Genomic DNA, 17151 nt, shown 5'->3' with positions numbered 1-17151 from the left:
TTTGTGGCTGCAAAAGCCCTCACAAATGTCAATCTGTTTCTAGCACTTTGTGGCTGCAAAAGCCCTCACAAAATTTTGTGACCAGCTTCTTTGTGGCTGCCAAAAGCCCTCACAAAAGTCACATTTGTGGCTGATTATAGCCATTTGTGAGGGTAAAAGCCCTCACAAAAAGCTTGTTTTCTTGTTGTGAGTGTTCATCTGACTCTCATGTTTACTCATTTTTATCGGATCTTAACCTCTGATTCTATATTGAGAGCAGCCAGACAAACATAGAGGGCGGATGAACATTTACTTCAATAAAATGGATTACTTTCAAAATTGATTCTAAAGTGATAGTAACCAATAAAAGGTCATTGTAATAGTATTTTTTTTAAAAGAAATATGATTTTTATAGTATTTTATGGATGTTATAATTTTTTAAAAGATGAACTTTAAAAATAAGGTTTCAAACGAAAATTTAGTTTAAATAGTTTATCATAAAAAAGTATTTTATGTATTTCATCTATTTACTACAATTTTTTTTTAACAGTGAAATTTTATAAAATGATTAAAAGTATAACTTATTTTGAGAAGCTTCTGAAAAATTATTATTGAGAGTTGTTTTTTTTTTTAAATATAATTTTTATCGTATTAAAATATCTAATAATTAATATCTAAATTATTAAAAATTAAAATAATTTTTTCAATCGATAACAAATGAGTTCGAGATAACTTCAATTATTTTTTAGTAAGGTTTCGTAAAAATTATATTTAGAAATATAATGTTACAATAACTTCTTTTTTAAATCTATAATGGACCCAAAATTGGGTTGTTCACATAATTTATTACAACGATATTTCAAGGATATTTGAGCTGTGATAGGTCTTCCTAATTGAAAAACATAAGTGACTCACATTTGCAAAGGAGCAAACTGAGGTCTGCATGCGTTAAGTTATTTTAAACTGTGATAGGACTGCTAGTTCAGAGAGATGATAGAGGTTAAGGATCCGTTTGTTTGAAGAGATTTGAAAGAGGGATTAGAACAAATATTTTAAAACAACTATTTTAGCTCCCTTGATATATATTTTTGTTCTCCATTTTTTAAAAATTTAAAAGGGAAAAAACCAAAATAACTTATAATAATTTAAAATTTATATCTCCCTTTAAATCAAACATAATAAAATATTGGCTTAATTGCAGTTTTGATCACTCTATTTTAACTGAATCGCGAAAGTAGTCCCCCCATTTTATTTCTCCCCAGTTTTGGTCCCCAAATAGAATTTTGGTCCAAAACTTGATCAAATTTCATTTTTTTAAAGTCGTACTACACCATTTATGATCATAAATTTCAGATACAATTGTTGCAAATGAGATCTTGAGACATGGTGTGACTTAAATAAATGCAAAAAAAAAAAATGAAATTTCATCAAATTTTGAATCAAAATTCTGTTTGAAGGATCAAAACTAGAGAAAAACAAAAAGAGAGAACTACTTTCGCAATTCAACTAAAATAAGAGGACCAAAACTGCAATTAAGCCTAAAATATTTCTCCTCCCCTTCTCCTCGTTTAAACTATATATATTTATTCCTCTTTTTTCCTCTCCCTTATGTTGAATGAAACAAGTCCTAATAGAAAATGCACTCTCAATGCATAAGATTTTTGAGTTCTAATTTGACTCCAATTAGGATTGAAGCACATCACAAGGTACAACGACATAGCAATCTCAAATAAGTGCATGCTTGTTTGGACATGTGCATTACTCCAATCGTGCGGTAGCCTAACACTCAACAGACATACCTTCATACTAGCACATGGAAACACATGCTTTCCAAACATTGCTTTACTAACTTTTGTTATCGGTTCTTGCGAATCCTTTAATCACTTGTGAATCAATTAATCAAAATTCAAGGGAAATAAAGACAAACAAACACTAAAATGAAACATGAAGTTTATTTTGAGATTGCTGAAAAGTCAGATGGGGGTTTGGTATGAATTTCTACTTGTAAGCATAGTAAAGGTATTTTATTTACACAATTGCAATGATAAAAAAAGAAAATGCAATTGAAAAAGTTGGCCTTCATCTAAGTTCCCCACCATTGGAGTGATGGTTGCCATTGCTGTATGCGTTTGGGTACTTGACATTCAGACACTTTAAGCCCCATATCCGAATTGTGCGGTCATCACTGGCTGAGGCCAACATGTGGGGATTAGCTGGATTCCAGCTCACACAGTTAACAGCTCCAGAATGACCAGGCAATACATCTACTAGGTCCTCTGAGTTTCTGTGCCATATGTAAACCTAACAAACACGGAAATCCAACAAACTCAAAATGGCTAGGAGAAAGAATTTATAGAAATTATGATGAAAAGAGAAAATCAATCAAAGAATAAATCTACTTGGCTTGTGAAATTGACAAAACGTCTCTAAAATTATAAATTGTTGGTCATTTTAGCCTCTCGATACTACCTTCTGTTGGTAAATATTTCCAATTAGTCCATATAGTTTATATTTAAAATCAAACTAACCCCTAAAAAGTTTCTTATAAATGTTGAAATAGCTAAAACTCAAAATACTACTCCAATGTGTAAACTAAAACACCAACTAACACTACATTTATGTCAATTTTTTAATTTCAGAGACTAATCTAGCAAGACCCTACAATTTATGGACCAAAACTCACTCATCAATCAACTTTAACAAAAGGCACCCCCAAAAGCAAAAATAAAAACGATGTCTTTTATAGACTGCCAATTAGACTACAAATTAGATTAATACCTGTGAATCCTCACTTCCACTAGCAATAAAAGATTGCCTAAACCCACCAAAGCAAGATCTTATAACAAACCGGGCACGTTTATGACTTTTATACTTGCGAACAAGCTGAAGATCACCTATATTCCAAAGATGTATTTCTTGGTTCAAAAGATTAATCAACAAGAATCTGCTATCCTTTGACAAACAGAAGGAAGTTATAATCTCATCCTCTTCAATAAATCTCTCATCGTTCGTTTCTTTGTTGAAGAGCAGTATTACATTTTCTTTACAAATACTGATAATATGTTCTCCGTCGCCTGTTATTTCCAAATCAGAAATCTTGAGGGTTTTTTCCTCTTTCCAAGACTCCACTTCTTTTCCATCTAATTCCCACATGCAAATGCTCTTGTCATTGAGGCCAGAAAGTATATAATTTCCACAAGGCAGCCATGCACAGGAGATCAGGCCAGGACCATTCTTTTCATAAACTTGCAGGCATTTACCCGTAGAGACATCCCAACGCCTAACCGCTTCCTCCACTCCACATGTGAGGAGCTCTTGGCCATTAGGACTCCAGGAAGCAGATGAAACAGGTTTCTGGTGCCCACATAGTTTATGCTTGATAGACAGTCCACCATTTGTGTCAACCTATAAAAGGAACAGGAAAAAACAAAAATGTGAAGCCCAATATTATAGCATAAGTGATATTCTACGTCTGTTTTAATGTTGACAAATATTTAAGGAGAAAGATACAAAAGATATGCATCAAACACCGAAAAAATACTTAATTCCTATGAGCATATCGTCCAGTAAAGTTCTGCTAAAACATAAGTCAGAACAATAACTTATATAGAGGCGCAACAGAATTAACTTTCAAGAGGGTTTCAGTGCCATTATTTAGGGCAATACAGAATTCACTATGCCTAGCTCGAACTCCTCTGGTGAAGTCTTTCTGCTGTCTTCATTCTCGTGCACCATTTAGCAACCAGATTCCATAAGCAGTGATCTTTTTCTTTCTTTATTCAGATAAACATTTACTGGTCAATTGCCCTAATCCACCTTTTATGGCTGACACTTAGGCAGAGAGCTCAGTTGTCCTTTCACTATACACTACACACTTTCACTCCGTTGCACCTCCCTGAGAGGTTGCTTGACTGTGAATTGACCACAACTCATCCTATGTTGATTTGTTTCTGTTAGACTTGTATTTGATCTATTGTCTCCGTCCTACTGTTATTGCTGAGTTCTTGGGGTTTGCTTGGCTAAGATTTGGCTGTGTTTGCTACAGTTAGGAAAGATATGTTTGTGACAAGTTGAAAGCTTGATAGCTTCTGCTTCAGAGTTTGGTGTCAAATAAATAATTTAAAGCTGTGTTGATTATTTTCTATTGTTATTGATGATTTACTTGTTATAAACACCGGGCTGATGAACACAGTTTTATTTCACCTCAAATGTATGAATTCAATTTATATACAGTGGGAAACACAAATAAGATGCAACAGGGACATGATTGACATAGACAAGGCTATGATGCATTGTATAATAAAACATAAAATTAATAATTATAACAAGGCTATGATGCATTGTATCATAATGATGTATCCTGTTTATGAAAACCCAAAATCATAGTATAAAGGCAAATAAAATATCTTTCAACTTTCTCTGCCAATTCGGCTAGTATGCTCTTAATTTTATAATGCTTTGCTGACTTGCATGCAAAAGAGTAAGTGGTATGAGGGACAAGGATCTGAAACAAGATTCCAAAAGAAGTACTTTTAAAAGTTTATTTAGCACAGCAAGACTAAGACTTGAACGAATTTTGAAAGTTACCTTACTGTAAGTGAATAAGAAAATGAAATAACATTTAGAGAAGCATAAATTATGGGCCAACAGCATTGGACAAGGAGGATTTCCAAATTGAGGGCAACAGCTCAATAAACTTCAAAAAGTAAATGCAAAACTTTGTAAGTGAGACTCCAGAGCTTAGGAGTAAAAATATGAAGGAGTTGTGACATACTTAAATAAACCAACAGCTTTATCTTTTTACTTTTTTACCCATGTCAGCTTGGTGGATGATGGAAAACACAGAAAAAAGGCCAGTCACGGCCTGATTTCATAACAGGCCAGATTGGTTGCATACTAGAATTGAAGCCATGTCGAAACCGGTATGGCAACCTGATAGGAATGTCCATGGTTCCTAGTGCAAAATGGTTGAAGCATGGAGGATAATATTAATGAATGCTCAAAAACGAGAATACAAAGGAAGGGAAAAGGAGAGACAGATAGAGAGGGCAGAGGGCAACATTTGGTCACCATTTCCCACACCTGGTTCAACAAAACTAATACCAGTGACCACTGTTTCATAACGAAAAAATACATGTTTTCCTTGTCTTTGTCTCATTTGCATCTTATTTGAAAGATGATTTATCACCTTTTGACACATCATAAAGAGGGTTATGCTGTTTTATTATTTTTCAATAAAACATGAACTACACAAAAGTAAAGAAAAGGTAACATAGAATTGGACAGTGTTGGACCACGGATTATGCTATTGCAAACAGATGCAGATATCCTTTGTAACTATTAAAGAAAGAGTGCAATTTGGTTATATGACGTGAATAACAAGTTACAATTGGCCTCTGCATAAAGGATCTGATGTTTAAAACAGAACAGAAACATATTTTCATCGTCAGATAATACCTCCCAAATGATTGCTGTTCGATCATTTGATGCTGAGGCTAAATATTTCCCATCATGTGAAAATTGTACAAACCATACTTCATCATCATGTGCTTCTAATATCTGTCAGATATTTGAAGGATAAGAAAATACCATCAGAACATAGATACTGATCATGCTATATAAAGAAACACAGGACAATCATGGTTAAAAAAAAGGTTTCTATTGTTTATTCATTATTCAAAAGATTTTGCAGCAAATAAAATCTTGAAAGATCAAAAGTGAAAAACAAAAGACCACAGAAGCCACAAAATAGGGAATATACAGATACTACAATGCAGGTTAGACAGTATCTTTGTACAACTGATATAAAGTATATGTTTAACAGTTCAATACAGTTTCAGATAGTCATCTGTAATGTTTAATGTTCCATGTTTAATAGAGATCAAAACATACAATAAATACATACGATGTGCAAATCTAACAATCGATAAACATATATTATAATGATCTCGATAGAGAAGTACAGAGAGAGTTTAAAGGGAAATTTTACAGCACAACTCTAAGATCTGCAATGCTTCATGGTCTGAATGTCATGATGCATTACTGGTTGCACCAGAGAAGATAGGATTAAAAATACAATCATTATTAGAAACAAAGTTGATGCAGCCCCCATCACAGAAAAGATGGCACCGTCCGATTGAAGGTTTCAACATGGTGAAGAGGGTTGACCAGATGGAGAATAGTTGTATAGTAAGAGACAGGGAAACTATGAAAGACCATACGTCAAACCATTAAGAGAAATTTAGAGGCAAATAGTTTATCTTTAAAATTACTATACCATATAATAAAGGTCACTATGGCATAGGATGGTGAGATAAATGCACAACATTATATTATTAGGCAAAGCAAATTTGAAATTATTCACAAAAAGTGAACTCTAGGCCTATGTCTGCTGGAAAATAAGAAAAATTAAAATTCTGCCTTCGCTGTAAACATGCTGCCTCTTCTGACTAACTGCCACATCAGCCCTTCCCATCTAACTTCCTTATCCAGCCCATTTGGTGGGCTTAGGCTTTGGTTGGTAAAAAGTAGCTGATGGTAGATGAACGAACTAATAGCAAATGAGCGCATGGTGGATAACAAATAAGCTAGATGATAGTTGATAAGTTAATTGATTCAATTTCAAGTATTCGGTAATATTTGCTGTTGAACTAATTCGTAAATATAAAGTGACAAAGATACTTTTAATTAATATTTAAAAACTTTCAATTAAGATAATGAGGGTCAAAATATGATACATTATAAACTATAAGCTCAAACATTACATGAAGTGACATCTCAATGAAACGCTATATTCAGAGAAAAAACGTTAAAAAAGTTCGTCAAATAAATCTGTTATCAAGCACTCTACTTTGATCATATGAACTTATACAATATAAGCTATCCACTATAAGCTAGCAGTTTAACCTTGCCAAATATTAAAAGTACAATAAGCTATCCACTAAGGCATCTTTTGATAGCATGGGTTAGATATTAAAACCGTTCAAGACCTTCACCTAACGAAATCATTGAGTACTTCCACGGACTTTACCTTCAAATCAGATAACCATAAAAAAACCACTAACACCCCTTTGCTGAAACATACTTAACTTATCTACTTCTAATATCAAAAGATTAAATCAAAAAACAAACAAATAACTAAAATGAAGGAAATGGCAAAAATAGCTTAAATGTTCTATTTAGTCATCTTTTCTCTTCATTGGGTTTGAAATTAGCATTTGAAAGACATCATGTCATAAAGAATAAACGTAATTGCAAAATTCCAATTAACGTGAATGATTGCAACAGACAACGAGCAGGGATTCAATTAAGCAATATCATACATATATTGAAGTCAACAAGCACAAATGGAAACAGGGGATGGAGTAGCCGAGGATAAGGTTGAGAACTGAAACAATAGATCCACAGCTAGAAGAGGCTTCAAAGGAGGAGATAGACAACTACACGAGAGATAAGTAATTTTTGTCTTTTATAATTTACAGGTGTTTGCAAGATACTCCATAAAATATTTACAAAATCTATTACTTCAAAACATCAATCGATAATTTAGTACAACTATCAAATGTAACAAGGTAACAACAACAGTAGAAATGGAAAGTAGACTGAAATTAAACTGCAATATAAGGCGCAAAAGTTTTGGCTTCTTATTTCATTAGACAATTGATGGTTACATCAATACTTTGCCCAACACAGTGTTGTCAATTGCATATCGTGGAAAATAGCGGTTTGTTCAAATTCCTACTATGCTATAGCGCCACAATAGCGGCTATTTGACAATAGTTTGTACTAAATAGCATATCGTGGATCAATGACGATTTGTTCAAATTCTGCTATGTTATAGCGCTATAGTGGCTATATGATAACATTGACCCAATACAATGCTGACTGTGTCAGCTAATCAGAAAATAACAGAGAATAATTTGGTCATTATTCAATACATGTCCCTGACTCTAATACATGGAAGGACAAACAGGCATTCAACCTGACCATATAGTAGCCTCTCATCATACAATCACAACTCACATCATATTGGAGAAAAGAAGTAAAGGAACAAAAAAAGCTATCAGAGAGTTCTAGCTTGCAAAAAGCAAACAAAAAAACAAAGCATATTTTGCCATTATCAACTAACAAGTCAACAATGAAAATTTTATATAAAGATTCCCATATAAACCTCAACACCTATTAGACATGTCATTTTCTAACCTGTAACGTTCTAGAAGGTATCTGAGTTTTTCCACAGTGATGATCAGAATATACTGATATCTCCTTATCCAAAGAGTTGTGAAACATGCAAGCCTCTCGTTGAAAGATGAGGGCTATTTCAACTAGGCGTTCCAATCTCTTTTCAGGTACCATTACATTCGGCGGAATCAATTTTTGTAGTTCCTCCAGCAGTTTCAACCGAGTCCTCACCCTTACTAACTCTCGTCTTGATAAGCCATTTAGACCACTAGGAGATACTATGCAAGAAGTAAGTTCACGAATTCTAGTACTATCAACACAATGTTGTGTAATCTCAGTCCTCAATGTCTTCAATGCATCCATGACCTTATCCCCATCAAGAAGCTCAAAAAATTTCTGCTCCAATATTAAAAATGAGGCGGCCCTGACAATACCTTCATCGTGTAGACCAATTTTATTCAATGTGGCTAAGCTTTCGTCCCAATCGCCGTCAAGTATCTTCTGCATAAACACATTTACCACAGACGACTGCAAAGGTATGCCCGACTCTTCCTCTAAGTGTTCCCCGCTCTTTTTGTAACCAAGAGAATACAACGCCTTTGTGATTATCCTTACAAACTCCCTTCTTTTTATGATCCCTGTCGAACCAATAACTTCGTCCTCCCCTTCAGCTGATAGGGGTCGAGCCATCAAGCCACTTGAAGAGCCTACAGTGCACTCCACAGAAGATGAACCGTTGTAAGATGACAATCTCATTCGTTTTAAAGCTGGTTCTTCATCTTCCACGCCTCCCATGAAAAGCCCATATATAATATTTTTCCAGAAATGAGCAATAAAACACAGTGGACAGTAAGAATACAACAACAAAATGCTTCCAAAAATAGCCAATTCTGCACACAAAAAGCATCACAGAAACATCAATAATAAATAATCAAATACTATATATAACTCAATAAAGCATTTTGAAAGTACAATAACCTGAAAATCAAATTCATCAAATTGAACCAGTGAACAACAACAATCCGAAATAAAGACATGAAACCTATAAAACTTCGCAAGAATCGGAATCTTAAGCTAACTCGGCAATTGATAAGACAAGAAAAACTAACTTTCTAAGGAACAAACAAGAATCAGAACAATCGGAAACCGCAGATCCATGAAATGGTAACTTACCGGAGAAGCAAGAGAAGCGATCTGAAGTTCGACGGGCGATCGCCGGTGAAGTACCGCCGATTCGTCGTTCTGTTTGTTTATTTTCTTTGGTCTCTAACCGAATTTCCCTTTGCAGTTACCGAAGCAGAAGAAGAAATGGATTAGATGGTGTGGTTATGTGTTTTATATATGTAGAGAAAATTTTCATCAATTATTCTACTCGGTTTCTCTTTTCTTTTTTTTTTCTTTTTCTTTTCCTTTTCTTTCTTCTCTATCTCTTCCTCTCACCACACCACCTCACCTCACCTCTTTGCTATTTGCCATGGCCTAAATTTTACTTTGATTTCTTTATTATTTTATTTTGGTTTCTTTTTTTATTTTGATTTTTTAGTTTTACTTTTGTTTTAATAAGCAGTTTTATGTTTTTTTCATCCCTTATTTTATAAGACCATCTAATAAAATTTATTATTACTAACAGAGTTTAATGGTATGTTGTTGATGTAAATAATTTTTATATTAACAATTAACGTGAGTCTTGATCGTTGGAAATTACAATTAACGTGAGTCTTGATCGTTGGAAATTACAATCATCTAACGAAGAAATTGGTTTATATTGTCGATGAAAATTATAATTATTATTGGTGTAAATTAATTATTTTATTAACTAATAGTATAAAATTGGTTTTATATTGTGGGGGTATGGTGAATTTTTTCATTAAGGAAATAGTTTTAATAACAAACTTGTAAAAAAAAAAAATATATGTGTTACTTTTTATAATTTTGGGGACGAATGACATTAGATAACCGCAAAAACATCAATTAGAAAATTTATTATAAAAGAGTCTGGCTGCAGAAACCCTAATTCAAAAAAATGAGTTATTTTATATACTTACTCTTACAATTTATTTAATATCATAAGGAAGTTCCTCAAAAGAAATATTATGAAAAAGAGAATAATTTACATTAGAACAATTAATTAATATCATAAGGATGTTCCTCAAAAGAAATATCATAAGAAGGAGAAAAATAATTTACGTTTTCTAATAGTAAATTCATGATGGACATTTTTATAAAGAAAAGAATGTAGAATTTTAAAAATGATCTTACATTAGAAGGACAAAAATGTGAGAAAAAAAATTATAATTACTGACTGAAGGAATATATTCTTAGCATCTTTTATTTTAAACCGATTATTCTCTACACAATTCTCCACACATAATGAGATTAATCACTCGAGTGAGGGTAAACTCACAATAGATGGCAAAGCCTCCTTTCCAAACTACATTGTATTTTATTTGATAAAAAAAGCTTCATTATATTTTCTTTTTCTTTGTACCATAAAAAATCATCTATTTTGTCTACATCTCCTAAACTTAATGCTTATTAAAAAAATAGTGAAAGAGAAAAACAATTATTTGTTAAAATAATACTAATGATCATTTTATAAATAATTTTATAGCGATTTAAACTCTCCCACTTAAAAGTTATAAAGCTGAGCTTACACATCATGGACAAAGTTCTAACACTTCAAAATAATTTGATTTCTAAATTAAATGATTTTAAACAAATGAAGTTTGTCATTAATTTGTAATCTTTTATGAGGATAATTGGATTAGGGTCATTGGGGTCTGGTTTTGGATTGTTGGTAGGTTGTGTTTGGGTAACAATATTGTTTTTTTTTTTTTTGGTAAAAAGCATTAAAGAAAGATGTAAATAATTTTGATGATAATTAACACATTTTAAGGGAACAATTTATCATATGTTATTTGATAAATTTCTTTCAGTGTATAGGTGATTATATTCATTATTGAAGAACACAACAAATCAAGTTGATCCATGACTTCAAGAATGGAAAGAAAAGTTAATTTGTCTCAACTTAAACACATTTTCCATCAAATGAAGAATAAGGTCGTCTTGCCTCTAGTAACTTAAAGATGTTTGCCTCTAATGGAAAACGTGGGAGTGCATTTGGACTGTTCAAAGAATCACCATTTGGTCATTTTAAGATTGATTACCATCTAAGTGAAATCAACACGCCATGTCAATGCAACACCTTATGAAGAATTATTTTTTGTCAATGCAACAATGTTTCATCCACTTGAAACAAAAATTGTTGTTTTTTTATATGAAATTGTTCTGAAAAGCGTCGGTGTCATCGAAGAGATTATTGGGATGAGTCATATATTAGGTCATTCTCTTTAAGATGTTTGGTGACATTGCATTGTAAGGTCCATTCTAAAATTACATTTGCAGATATAGTGTTAAGACCACTCGCAAACCAAAGGGACTATAGTCCTAAGAACACTCGCAAACCAAATGGACTATGATCATAAGACCACTCTAAAACCGAATGGACAATGCTATTAGGATCACTATGAGATCGAAGGGACAATGGTATTCAACGACTCTAAAAATATCGAAGGGACATAAAAAAAATGGGAGAAGTGACTCAAAAATGCGTCTAACTTTGGTGTAATTTTGGCTCAAAATCAGTGATTGTTGGGAAACGAGCAACCTGATTGAGCTTGTGGAAGGTAGGTGCTAAAGTGTGGAAGGCGTACGCAGGCATGCTTCGTATACATGTTGATGTGTGTGGATTGCATGATAGAGATCGAACGTGGATTAAAACCAAATATCTTTATAAAAAATTATTATTTTAATTTAAGTTTCTCTAAAAGAAAATTAGTATATCACCCAACCCAAGCCCAAGCATAGGCCGAGCTAAGCCAACCAAATAGACAACATTGGTGACACACACATGTAGTCAATGGTTCATCCAGAAACTTTACATAATGGGAACAAGAAAATAATCTATAAAAGAAACAATATTTTAAGTTTCTAAAATTTAAAATATTATAACACTACAGCACTCCAAAATAGTCTATAATATGTAGGAAAGTCTTTTCTTTTTAAGATATGATATATTTTGTATCATTGTAAGGCTTGACAAAATTAGAAGGATATATGACACAAATTGCTACAAATTTATGTATGACAAAACTTACTATCAACTAATTAGAAGAATATATGATAAAAATTAGTACTAGTCTCGTATAATTTTTCAACATTTACTTTTTCAAAAAAATTATTTTCGTAGAGAGGTAAAAACTATATTTTACTACGGTAAAATAAATATTATTAGTCATTTGTATGTGAGTTTTTTCTTTGGTAGGGGCAAGATCCCCATACAGTATATACATAAATCTGCGATTGTATGTGGTGGTCAAGTGATATGCATCATTCCCCATCACAAAACTTTTCAGTTGTTCCACTTTCTCCTTACATACACTCGTATAATATTTTTTCAATTTACACACACTAGTATAGTCTATGTTCCAACAAAAACACGTTTGAATCTTAAAAGAACGCCCATAAGATTTATATGTTTTACTAATATCAGTATGAGACAACTTATACATAAAAGAAAAAAGAATAAGAAGATATCATCTACTATTAACTCAACAAGAGTAATAGTTTTTAAATCCCAAATAGTGTTACAAATATTACAACCACGTTCTAAAATCTTGTATGAAATACAACTCCACTATTTGAAAGAAGACAAAGTCAAGGACAAAGAAATGACATTGAGTCATAATATTTTTATGCCTTGGAAACAATATAAATATCCTAGGAGATTCGAAGTTTCAACATCAGCATTTACTAAAACAAAAACTGTAAAAATTCTCATCAAGTGCTTAACTTATAAAAAAGTTCTTTTGAGAAAGTATCTCTTTCTCTAAAGTATTTTAAAATTAGCTCATGTTTAGTGTTTTAAAAGCTCTAAAACAAAAACTTGGATTCTAGTAATTGTTGTATCTTTCAACTGAAAGCAAGTTTCTTAATAGACACAAAGTTGTGTTGTTGTTAAGAAGTCATGGAGTATAAATTGCAATAACTAGGAGACTCACAAGTTTGTATATTAAACTACTTGAATGAAATTAGATTCAATAGAAAGGAATATTGTATGAGCTTATGAAGTAGCCTCATTGAATAGTTCAACAACTTATTCCAAGATAGAAGAAGTTGGAATTGTTAGAATCAAACAGAATTGGAATTCCACCCCCGTACTTTGATAATAACCTGAATATTTAATTGTACAATTTTTCATTTGTTAGTTGATGGGCAGAATACAACTTGGAACGAACCACTTATTACATAAATTTTTTTGGCTAGATATGTTGTAGAAATCTTAAAAAATTCCTCTTACTAGTACATGCAATTTAGATGAAATTATTTGGCCTTTTAGCTGTAATGGCAAATATACAAGTCAGAGTGCCTATAGACTTTTTGTTGATACTTTAATCGATCAGGAGGAATTAAAAGTGGTTGGTGATTGGAACAAATTATGGAGTATGAAAGTCCCATCGAGATGAAGAACTTTATGTAGCGACTAGGAATGATTTGTCTCCCTACTAGACCCACGCTCTGCCTCCGACAGCATGTAGCACATCAGCTAGTGCAACTAGTTGTGCACCAGTAAGTGAACCAGACAGTTGCTCCATTACCAAACCAGTGCTAGCAACAAGTCCCACATCAGGCTTCTCATTAGCAAGAAGGTCAGGTGTCTTGGTTGTCTCCCATAATAGGTACAATTAAATGCAATATTGACGCAATACTATTCAAAGATATAGGTCGCATCAAAGTGGGTTTTTGTTTACATAACGAATGGGGAAGAGTGTTGGGTGCTCAAATAGAGTGGCACCCATGGAACATGATTGCGCTAGAGGTGGAAGCTTGGGGACTGTTTCAAGTGATCAAGTGGATAACATCTTATTGGTTAACACATGTTGTTTTTAAGTGGAATGCAAGAAAATAGTGGATGATGCGCTCAAAGTTAAATCAAATTACACATAATATAGTTCTATAATTAGTAAGTATAGAGATTTACTTTACTTGTACAACAATTATCAAATTATTTTTGCTAGGCAATTAGCAAATGGTAGTTCCCATGATTCGGCAAGAGCGTCTATCTCCTACACTTCTCGCAATAACTTCAATTACGTATCTGATGTATTGTGTATATTATTTTAAATGAAATGTCATGAGCTTACTCAAGTCGACAAATAATGAAGAATAATGACTTCAAAATAAGCAAAGATGAAAAGAAATCATCACTTTGTATTTGATACATATTCTTGATCTAATAATGAGAAGCTTGTCTCTAGTATAGAAGGATAAAAGTTTGCCTCTAGTTAAGCTAAATAGAAGCATGCCTCTTAAAGAATACACTAAAGTATATGCGAACTTTTTCAAGAACCATTATTTGTTCACTCTCATGTGGTTATTATCTAGTTAAAAGAAGAAAATATTCAAGAAATCAACACACAAAGAGTAGTGAAGTTTCAAAGAAGAGCCTCCCATTTGTGTATTTGATGCATTAGCTAAATTATCCATGTTTCATTTGCTTGAAACATTTTTTACTTTATCTCTAAGAGTTCTCTTTCAAGTTTCTTATGTCTTGTTTACATTGATAAGATGAAATAACATTTGAAAATGAGCCAATATATAAAATTAAAGTATCTGCCAAAGAGAATGAATTTTCAAATTCCAGAAAGGACAATGTTAGAAATTGTATAATGTTCTACCAATATGTATGAATTGTTATTCCACTACTTGAGTGAAGACTAAATCAAGAGCAAACAAGGACACTGTGAATAATTACATTATTGTCGCAGATAGATTAAATACATTAAATAGTTGAAGTTTAAACATCAACAATTACATACAAATAATACTCTATTGAAATTCATTTTGAAGCAAAAAATTGAAAAAAAAACTTTTAGGTATGTATGAACAAGTTCTCTGATTGTTTAAGAATCACTCGTGTTGAGTTATCTAAACAAATTAATAAGCTTAACACTCATTTCTTGTGACAGTTGTATGATTTTCTAGTCAAGGTGAGGTCTTTAGTTAACAAAAGGTTGAATATTTGTTAAGAAGTTGTGAGGTATATGTTAAGGGACAATCAAGAGATACCCACAGTGAATGGACCCACAATTGTGAAGTCTTGGGTTCGAACCCAAATAAGACATTCAACTTAACAATATCAACAATTGGATTCATACACCTTCTTAACAACAGAGGCAATTAATAATGAACAACAAATTAGAATCAACAAACTCAATTGGAAACTACATTCATAATTATAGTTTACTAAAAATGGGGTGAGATATAAAATCACAACGATCTCTGAAAATAAAATAGATGGGTAGTTTAAAAAATATTTCTTTAATAACATGATTAAAATTTGAATGATATGCAACTGATGCTATAAATAATCATTTCATAACATTACTATTCCTTAAAATATTGAAAAGTTTTCCAATTATCTTAATATGGATCACCAAGATAAATGAGCCATAATGGTAATGTGGTCTCGCCACGACCCCAATCAGCGCCCTGATTGTTCTCTTTAACTTGTTGTTCCATGCCTATAAAAACCCTATGAAATGCCCCACCATAAAATTAAGCAATGAATATCATGATTGAATGAATGTAATGCACTTGAGATGTTATATATGTAATGTCTTTGTAATGTCATATTCGCAATATATCATTCATCCATAACACTTATAAATAACTTAACAATATATTGAAAATCAAGTGGAAATTAAATCCTAAGTCCCTGATCAGAAGCTGGAACTAGAGGCAACTCGACAAGAGGCTAAACTCATGACCAGAGGCAACACGACCAGAAGCATGTAGATCAGAGGCAGCATGACTAGAGGCAAACACTGATTAGAGGATACGTGGATCCGAGGCAGTGGTCAGACAATACACGAACCAGAGGCATCACGGTCAAAGGATACATTAACTTGAGGCAACTTGGTCAAAGAATACATGAACTAGTGGCATCATGGTCAGAAGATGCATAGACCAGAGGCAGCATGGTTAGAGGATACATTGACTAGAGGCAGCGTGGTTAGAGGGTATAAGTCTAGAGGAAGAATCATAGGATACGCGTCCAAAGGAAGAACCGGAGGATATGCATCGAATGGAAGAATTAAATGATGCACGTATAGGGAAACAATCTGAGGATACGTGTGTAGTGAAAGAATAAGAGGATATACGTCCAAGGAAAGAATCGGTGGATACACGTCCGATGGAAAGCTTAATCATATGGACTTGGAACAGAGGCAATTTGATCAAAAGGACTTGGATCAGAGGAAGCTTGATCAGAGGATACATGGATTAAAGGCAACTTTATCAAATGAACTTGGATCAGAAGCAAACTTTGATCAGAGGTAGCATGATAAGAAAAGGTCGTCTTTAGGAGCAGTTCACCAGAGGAAAAATACTGAGAATTTAAAGAACAACAATCAGAGGTAGAAAGAGATACAACCATTAGAGGCAAAACACTTAGAGTTTTAGAATGACAAATCAGAGGCAAAAAGAGATACAACCATTAGAGGCAAAACACTTAGAATTTTAGAACGATAATTTAGAGGCAAAATTGTAGAGGCAAGGGTGGACAAACGTACAAGGCACGCGAATTTACCTTTAGTAACAGGATTCGTACTTTGAATTACAGTTCTTTTCTCAAAATTATGAGATTTTCTAAATTACAAATACAACAATCAAGCAACAAGTAGACCAACAATGTGCATGGCAATTTAAAATCATTTGGGTGCAGATTCAAAATACCTATATGCTAAAAATTATATTTTTCTCAGACATCTAAGTTCTTCTAACTCGTAAAATCCTAAAAATAGTTTATGACAAAAAGTAAAGGATTTCAGTGAATAAACTCTCATAACCCTCATGCTAAAAATTTAATGTAAAACAACTCACAACTTTCAGAATTTTCATTGATTGAAGGACTTGTCCCAACAATCCTGG

At 32.8% G+C, this 17151-nt stretch overlaps 1 protein-coding gene across 2 annotated transcripts; it reads right to left on the bottom strand.

Moving 5' to 3' along the window:
• Positions 1-1912: 1912 nt before the first annotated feature.
• LOC101514361 (WD repeat-containing protein 26 homolog) lies at positions 1913-9632 on the bottom strand. Of its 2 annotated transcripts, XM_004499475.4 has the most exons (5): positions 9334-9632; positions 8182-9050; positions 5437-5538; positions 2758-3384; positions 1913-2280 (listed from the first exon to the last, which is right to left on the bottom strand). In XM_004499475.4, the coding sequence occupies exons 2-5, from the start codon at positions 8953-8955 to the stop codon at positions 2059-2061; spliced, it is 1725 nt and encodes a 574-aa protein (XP_004499532.1). In that variant the 5' UTR covers positions 8956-9050; positions 9334-9632; the 3' UTR covers positions 1913-2058. The 2 variants fall into 2 exon arrangements, with proteins under 2 accessions (XP_004499532.1, XP_004499533.1); XM_004499476.4 differs by lacking the exon at positions 5437-5538.
• Between the last annotated feature and the right edge of the window lie 7519 nt (positions 9633-17151).

The sequence above is a fragment of the Cicer arietinum genome, chromosome 5, assembly GCF_000331145.2.
Source record: "Cicer arietinum cultivar CDC Frontier isolate Library 1 chromosome 5, Cicar.CDCFrontier_v2.0, whole genome shotgun sequence".
NCBI classification, from domain to species: domain Eukaryota; kingdom Viridiplantae; phylum Streptophyta; class Magnoliopsida; order Fabales; family Fabaceae; genus Cicer; species Cicer arietinum.
The sequence above is the reverse complement of the archived record's forward strand: the minus strand, read 5'-3'. Positions and strand labels throughout refer to the sequence as shown.